The 9576-nt window shown below is 55.7% G+C and overlaps 1 protein-coding gene across 3 annotated transcripts in view; it reads left to right on the top strand.

Annotated features, from left to right (window-relative positions):
• The window catches only part of PIAS4 (protein inhibitor of activated STAT 4), a 33852-nt gene extending 26631 nt beyond the window's left edge, over positions 1–7221 (top strand). For 2 of the 3 annotated variants that reach the window (XM_063800358.1, XM_016934151.3), the window contains exons 11-12: positions 5209–5339; positions 5451–7221. In XM_063800358.1, the coding sequence (XP_063656428.1) occupies positions 5209–5339; positions 5451–5710 (391 nt within the window). In that variant the 3' untranslated portion in view covers positions 5711–7221. 3 annotated transcript variants of the gene reach the window in all.
• The last annotated feature ends 2355 nt before the right edge of the window (positions 7222–9576 follow it).

Below are 9576 nucleotides of genomic sequence, written 5' to 3' on the forward strand. Positions count from 1 at the left end.
CCGCCTTCCCCCACAGGCCCGGAGTGGGGCTTGGGCTTGGGGTGGCGGCAGCTCTCACAGCTCCAGGGCCACCAGGGCTGGGGCAGGCAGCTGTGTCCCATGCAGGCCTTGGCCTCAGCAGCCCATGGGACTCGGTGTAGCCAGGGAGGCTTCCTGGAGGAGGGGTCCTTGGTTCATACTTTGTTCCATGAGCCCTATCGCCTCTCTGTCCCTGGCTCTGAGCTGGGTGACCCCAGGGTCCCCAAAAGAGCCCCGTCCCAGACCCTGCCTTCAGAGTCTTGTTCTTGGCCAGGGGAGCGGATAGAGGAGCAGAGCCAGACATAAACGTTCCCGTTGCTGTGTGTGTCTTGGGGAGGAGGAAGAGAAGCTGTGGGGTGGGGCTTTGGAGGGTGAAAAGCAGTTTTGCAAGCAGGGAAGTGGGCAGGCAGGGCTGTGCTACGCCTGGGGCAGCCCTGGCACGGTGGGCTCCGAGCATCGCCTCAGAGAGAGCTCGGCGGGGCGGAGGGGCTGGCCTGGGTGAGAGCCTCAGAAAGGGTGGCCTAGAGCGGGATGAGGGCTCTCCTGTGTGATGAGAACGATGCCACTGCGGGTGCCTGGGAGCAGCTGTAGCCTTGACAGTAACAGGCCAGCCTGGGCCCTGCATGGACCCGTGGGGCAGGGGGCCTCTCCTCAGACGCCCCCCAGCCACTGCACCCTTCCCTTCCTGCGGGTGGGGAGACTGAGGCCCTTTGGCTAAGACGGGTTGGGGAGCAGAACCAGGGCCTGCCTCCAATTGGCCTTGTGGCCTCAGGGAACTCATTCCCTTCCCGAGCCTCTGTTTCTGCATTTGTAAAATGGGGCTGGTAGGACCTCGGAGTAAAAAGGCCGGACACAGTGGGGGTGCTCTGGAGAGGCTGTGGCTGGGACGGGCATGGGGAGCCCGCACTCTGCTCCCATTGCTACCCTCACAGCCTCTGCAGGGGCTTTGAGCAGCCAGCACCTTCACTCCAGCCTGTTTCCTGATCTGGCGGGCACACAGTGCAATGTGAAAGCAGGTGTGCATGCACACCCACACCCGCATGCCTACACATCCCTACAGTCCACACCATCACACACACCCACACACATCCGTACAGTCCACACCATCACACACACCCGCACACATCCATACAGTCCACACCATCACACACACCCGCACACATCCATACAGTCCACACCATCACACACACCCGCACACATCCATACAGTCCACACCATCACACACCCACACACATCCATACAGTCCACACCATCACACACACCCGCACACATCCATACAGTCCACACCATCACACACACACCCACACATCCATACAGTCCACACCATCACACACACACCCGCACACATCCATACAGTCCACACCATCACACACACACCCACACACATCCATACAGTCCACACCATCACACACACACACCCACACACATCCATACAGTCCACACCATCACACACACACCCACACACATCCATACAGTCCACACCATCACACACACACACCCGCACACATCCAGTCCACACCATCACACACACCCACACACATCCATACAGTCCACACCATCACACACACCCGCACACATCCATACAGTCCACACCATCACACACACCCGCACACATCCATACAGTCCACACCATCACACACCCGCACACATCCATAGTCCACACCATCACACACACCCACACACATCCATAGTCCACACCATCACACACACCCGCACACATCCATACAGTCCACACCATCACACACCCGCACACATCCATACAGTCCACACCATCACACACACCCGCACACATCCATACAGTCCACACCATCACACACACACACCCGCACACATCCAGTCCACACCACACACACACCCACACACATCCATAGTCCACACCATCACACACACACCCGCACACATCCATACAGTCCACACCATACACACCCGCACACATCCAGTCCACACTATCACACACACCCGCACACACCCGCACATATCCAGTCCACACCATCACACACACATCCATACAGTCCACACCATCACACACACCCGCACACATCCATACAGTCCACACCATCACACACACACACCCGCACACATCCATACAGTCCACACCATCACACACACCCGCACACATCCATACAGTCCACACCATCACACACACCCGCACACATCCATACAGTCCACACCATCACACACACCCGCACACATCCATACAGTCCACACCATCACACACACACACCCACACACATCCATACAGTCCACACCATCACACACACACACCCGCACACATCCAGTCCACACCATCACACACACCCGCACACATCCATACAGTCCACACCATCACACACACACACCCACACACATCCATACAGTCCACACCATCTCACACACACCCACACACATCCATACAGTCCACACCATCACACACACACACCCACACACATCCATAGTCCACACCATAACACACACACCCGCACACATCCATACAGTCCACACCATCACACACACACCCACACACATCCATACAGTCCACACCATAACACACACACCCGCACACATCCATACAGTCCACACCATAACACACACACACCCGCACACATCCATAGTCCACACCATCACACACACATCCATACAGTCCACACCGTCACACACACATCCATAGTCCACACCATCACACCCACACACATCCAGTCCACACCATCACACCTGCACACATCCATACAGTCCACACCATAACACACACACCCGCACACATCCATACAGTCCACACCATCACACACACATCCATACAGTCCACACCGTCACACACATCCATACAGTCCACACCATCACACATACACATCCATACAGTCCACACCATCACACACACATCCATATAGTCCACACCATCACACACCCATACAGTCCACACCATCACACACATCCATATAGTCCACACACATCCATACAGTCCACACCATCACACACACACACATCTAGACAGTCCACACCATCACACACACACATCTATACAGTCCACACGTCACACACATCCATACAGTCCACACCATCACACACACAATCCATACAGTCCACACCATCACACACACACATCCATATAGTCCACACACATCCATACAGTCCACACCATCACACACACATATCCATACAGTCCACACCATCATACACACTCATCTATACAGTCCACACCATCACACACACACACACATCTATACAGTCCACACCATCACACACACACATCCATACAGTCCACACCATCACACACACATCCATATAGTCCACACCATCACATACCCATACAGTCCACACCATCACACACACACATCCATATAGTCCACACACATCCATACAGTCCACACCATCACACACACAATCTAGACAGTCTACACCATCACACACACACACATCTATACAGTCCACACCGTCACACACACACACATCCATACAGTCCACACCATCACACACACAATCCATACAGTCCACACCATCACACACACACATCCATATAGTCCACACACATCCATACAGTCCACACCATCACACACACATATCCATACAGTCCACACCATCACACACACACTCATCTATACAGTCCACACCATCACACACACACATCCATACAGTCCACACCATCACACATCCATACAGTCCAGTCATACACACACACACACATCTATACAGTCCACACCGTCACACATCCGTACAGTCCACACCATCACACACACATCCATACAGTCCACACCATCACACACACATCCATACAGTCCACACCATGACACACACATCCAGTCCACACCATCACACACACATCCATACAGTCCACACCGTCACACACACATCCATACAGTCCACACCGTCACACACAATCTATACAGTCCACACCATCACACACACATCCGTACAGTCCACACCATCACACACACACATCCATACAGTCCACACCATCACACACACATCTATACAGTCCACACCATCACACATCCATACAGTCCACACCGTCATACACACACACACATATCTGTACAGTCCACACCTTCACACATCCATACAGTCCACACCGTCATACACACACACATCTATACAGTCCACACCGTCACACATCCGTACAGTCCACACCGTCATACAAACACACATCTATACAGTCCACACCGTCACACATCCGTACAGTCCACACCATCATACAAACACACACACATCTATACAGTCCACATCGTCACACATCCATACAGTTCACACCATCATACACACATCTATACAGTCCACACCATCACATGCACACACATCTATATGGTCTACACCATCACACACACACACATCTATACAGTCCACACTGTTACATGCACACATCTATACAGTCCACACCGTCACACATCTATACAGTCCACACCGTCATACACACACACATCTATACAGTCCACACCGTCACACATCCGTACAGTCCACACTGTCAAACACACACACATCTATACAGTCCACACCGTCACACATCCATACAGTCCACACCGTCATACAAACACACACACATCTATACAGTCCACACCGTCACACATCTATACAGTCCACACCGTCATACACACACACATCTCTACAGTCCACACCATTACATACACACACACATCTATATGGTCTACACCGTCACACACACACATCTATACAGTCCACACCGTCATACACACACGCCCACACCCGCATGCCCACACATCCATACAGTCCACATTCACGTATGCCCATATGCATCCATTCACACGTGTGTACACATGCTCACACACATTCATAGACTCCACACATGCACACGTGCGCACACACGCACATGCTCGCACACATGCACAGATACACTCACATCCACACACGCTCAAACATGCGTGCACACCCGGAGGTGCCCAGAGGGGCAGGGTGGGGAGGACCCCTGCAGCCGCCACACCCCCTGCTCTTGTGGGTAGTTGGGGGCCACTGGGTATGTGCATCCATGCCCCGTCCCCCCGGCAGTGCCGTGCACTGCAGACCTGCCTGGGGCTCAGCACCTGCAGGGGCCTGAGGGCGGGGGAGGGAATGCGGGGTCCCTGGACCCCTGCGGTCGGGGTGGTGAGGCTGCTCTTGCAGAGAGAAGTGGGGAGTGCCTGGCTGCATCCGGGAGGGATGGAGGGCTGGGGAGTTGGGGGGGTGGGGCACCTCCAGCCCCGGCGTCAGCTGTCCGCCTCGCCCCAGGCTCCTCTCGAAGATCCTGAGCGAGTGTGAGGACGCCGACGAGATCGAGTACCTGGTGGACGGCTCGTGGTGCCCGATCCGCGCCGAAAAGGAGCGCAGCTGCAGCCCGCAGGGCGCCATCCTCGTGCTGGGTGAGTGCCTCGCCCCACCAGCCGCACAGTCCGCAGCCAGGGCCGCCTCAGTTTCCCCATTTATCAGTGGTTGCATCCTAAGTACCTGCACCCTGTCCCTGTCGCCCATAGGCCCCTCGGACGCCAATGGGCTCCTGCCCGCCCCCAGCGTCAACGGGAGCGGTGCCCTGGGCAGCACGGGTGGCGGCGGCCCGGTGGGCAGCGTGGAGAATGGGAAGCCGGGCGCCGATGTGGTGGACCTCACGCTGGACAGCTCATCGTCCTCGGAGGAGGAGGAGGAGGAGGAAGAGGAGGAGGAAGACGAGGACGAAGAGGGGCCCCGGCCCAAGCGCCGCTGCCCCTTCCAGAAGGGCCTGGTGCCGGCCTGCTGACCCCGGCCGCACACTCGACTTTCCTGGTGCTCACCACGCAGAGGGGCACGGGCCAGCCTCGGGCGCAGAGGGAGGAGTGACCTTTCTTTTTCTTTTTATTGTCGTTCGTTTTGTTTTTCCACCCTTTTGCCTGGCTCCTGGCACCTGTACCTCTGGACTCTCCTATCGGGGGATTAAAAAAAAAAGTAAAATGACAAAAAAAGATACAAAAAAGAAAAATGAAACAAAAAAGTCAAACTCTTAAAAACAAGGCCGGCCACCCACACAGCCGCCTCCCCGGCTGGAGTCCGAGCCGGGAAGGGGTAGTGGGCGGGAGGGACCAGGACGCCGCCCCGCGCCCTCCCCTCCGGGTGCCCCGCCGCCCGCCGCCCTCTTCCCACGACCATTCCAGCCAGCGCGCGGGGACCCGGGCGGCGGGCGGTGGGGCGCGGCCCCTCTCTGGCGACCACTTTGACGTTTGTCTCTTCCTTTGCTTTTTCTCTGCAAATGCATCCTCGCCCAGAGACCCTCGCGCGCCGAGCAGCGAGCGTTTTAGCCGAGAAGCCATGGAGTGGGTTGGGGCGGGGAGGGGCAGTGGGGTGGGGGGATGGGTGGGCAGGATGGGGGTACAGTGGGCGGCTGGGGAGGGCTTAGCCACAGATGAGTTGTATTTTTTGAAAGTGCAATAACTTGGTATTTTGAAGACCCGGCGTGTGGCCAGGAGCCCCCGGGGAAGGCGGGGGCCCAGGGTGCGGCACCGTGTGGCGTGGGGGGGTCTCAGTTTTCTCGCCAGCTACCTCGGTAATTCCAATTCAGGTGAACTTCCCTACGGAACAGCACAGATGTCCACAGATGTCCACAGCTGCCGCCGCCGCCGCCGCCACCATACCCCGGTCCTTGGGGCGTGGGGTGCGGTCGCTTCCCAAGGGGCAGCAGGGACCCCGGCCACCCCGGCTCTCGGTTTGGGTTGATTCCTCTCCTTTTTGCTCTTGGTTTTCCGACGGGTACGAGGCTGGCCCGGCACCCTGTCCCCCGGGAGCCTCACTCTTCCAGCAGGACCAGACCAGGGGCCTCCTTCCTGTCCCCAGGCGTTCCCGGCCCCTCGCAGGCCCCACCCGTGCCCTTGGCCTCAGGGTCCAACAACTGGGGGAGCTACCAGGGCTCTGCCTTCAGGAGCCCACAGCTGGGCACCCCCCTTACCCCCCAGGAGACCGGGGCGCAGGCGGGGCACCGGCCTCACCTGGTTCTCCAACACCGCTGCCTGCGGTCTGTTTTGCTTTTGTCCTCCCCAGCCCAGAATTTTCCTTTGTATAAACAGAACTCCTAGTCAGGAAGCAATATCATTTCAGGTCTAAAGAAAGGGATGTGCATCTGGCCGAGGGCAGTTCAGTCTCACTGCAGAGCCCGCAGCCCGCTGCGCAGCTCGGCCCCTCCCGCCCGCACGGGCAGCTGAAGGCCGCTGTTTTCTAATATTTGTATTCTAATTTAATTGTTTTTAAAAAATGCAAATAAAAAAGGTCGAGGTGAAGCCATCCAGGCGTCCGCTTTTCTGTGCCCTGTGTCTCTTAAGTGCGTACCCTGTAGTCGGGGGGCGGGGTTGGGGGAAGGACAGAAACTCAGCCTCACCCACATCTCTCTTTCTTGGTTATTGCCTCAGCTTCAGAATTCAAAAGGTGCTGCTCGTGGTCAAATGAGGCAGATTTTTATTTATTTACTTATTTTTAATAGAGACAGGGAGCCTTGCTGTGTTGCCCAAGCTGGTCTTGAACTCTGGGCCTCAAGTGATCCTCCTGCCTCAACCTCCCAAAGTGCTAGGATTACAGGCATGAGCCACCATGCCCGACCTGAATGAGGCCAGTTTTACTGTGTACTGTACTGCCTGGGCCTGGTGTCCACCACGCTGGGAGAATGGGAGAAGGGACTTGGGCTGTACACGGAATTCAGGTCCCAGGATCGTCCATGTCTCTGGGTGGCCAAGACGATACACAAATGTTTTGCTTTTGTAAGGTGAAAAAAAAGGGCCGGGTGCAGTGGCTCACGCTTGTAATCCCAGCACTTTGGGAGGCCGAGGCGGGTGGATCACCTGAGGTCAGGAGATTGAGACCATCCTGGCTAACACAGTGAAACCCCATCTCTACTAAAAATACAAAAAGCCGGGTGTGGTGGCGGGCGCCTGTAGTCCCAGCTACTCGGGAGGCTGAGGCAGGAGAATTGCTTGAACCCGGGAGGCGGAGGTTGCAGTGAGCTGAGATCACGCCACTGCACTCCAGCCTGGGCGACAGAGCGAGACTCCGTCTCAAAAAAATACATATACAGACAACCAATGAGCACATGAAGAGATGTTAGGGATGTGAGTCATGCACGGTGAGATACCTGTCACCCCCACCAGGACAGCTAGCATCAAAAACAGCAGCGAGGGTCAGGGAAGCTGCAGTCCACATGGCTGGGGAGGATAACGTGGTGCAGCCCCTTGGAAACAGTTGAGGCTAAATGTGGAGTTAGCGTGGAACCTGCAATGCCAGCCCTGGATGTGTCCCCAAGGTAAGTGAACACTTCCGTCCACACAAACGTGCTCACGGATGTGCACAGCAGCCAAATGTGGCAATGACCCGTGTCCAGCCGGGGAGTGAACCAGTGCAGCGTGGCCATCCACGCTGCAGAATGACAGCCATGGAAAGGAGCGAGGCTCTAACACAGGCCCCCAGCCCAGACGAACTCTGAGGACGCCATGCTTACTGAGAGACATCAGACACCAAAGGCCACGAGGCGTGTGATCCCATTTCTGTGAAATGTCCAGAACAGGCCAATCCACAGAGACAGGAAGGGGATTCACGGGTGCTGGAGAGTGGAGAAGGGGATTGAGAGTGATCACAAATGGATATGGGGCATCCTTTGGGCTGGATAGAATGTTCTGGAATTAGTGGTGACAGGTGCATAATTTTTTTAAGGGAATTTTTTGTTTGTTTGTTTGAGACAGTCTCGCTCTGTCGTCCAGGCTGGAGTGCAGTGGCGTGATCTCAGCTCACTGCAAGCTCTGCCTCCCGGGTTCACGCCATTCTCCTGCCTCAGCCTCCCAAGTAGCTGGGACTACAGGCGCCCGCCACCACGCCCGGCTAATTTTTTGTATTTTTAGGAGAGACGGGGGTTTCACCGTGTTAGCCAGGATGGTCTCAATCTCCTGACCTCCTGATCTGCCCACCTCGGCCTCCCAAAGTGCTGGGATTACAGGCGTGAGCCACCGTGCCCAGCCTTTTTTTTTTTTTCTTTTGACATGGAGTCTTGCCTTGTTGCCCAGGCTGGAGTGCAGTGGCACCATCTCGGCTTACTGCAACCTTCACCTCCCAGGTTTAAGTGATTCTCCTGCTACAGCTTCCTGAGTAGCTGGGACTATAGGCGTGCACCACCATGCCCAGCTAATTTTTGTATTTTTACTAGAGACGGGGTTTCACCATGTTGGCCAGGATGGTCTCAATCTCTTGACCTCGTGATCCACCTGCCTTGGCCTCCCAAAATGCTGGGAGCATTACAGGCATGAGCTGCCGCACCTGGCCTTGAAGAGCAATTATATGGTGTGTGAATTACATTTATTTTCATTTCTGAGAAAGGGTGTCACTCTGTCACCCAGGCTGGAGTGCAGTGGTGCAATCATAGCTCACGGCAGCCTTGACCTCCTGGGCTCAAGCAATACTTCCACCTCAGCCTCCAGAGTAGCTGGGACCACAGGTGTGCACCATCACACTCGGCTAATTTTTGTATTTCTTGCATAGACGTGGCTTCACCTTGTTTTTCTGGCTGGTCTTGAACTCCTGGGCTTAAGTGATCCTCCCTTCTTGGCCTCCCAAAGTGCTGGGATTTCAGGCATGAGCCACCGCGCCTGGCCTTGAAGG

This window comes from Pan troglodytes, chromosome 20 (assembly GCF_028858775.2).
Source record: "Pan troglodytes isolate AG18354 chromosome 20, NHGRI_mPanTro3-v2.0_pri, whole genome shotgun sequence".
NCBI classification, from domain to species: domain Eukaryota; kingdom Metazoa; phylum Chordata; class Mammalia; order Primates; family Hominidae; genus Pan; species Pan troglodytes.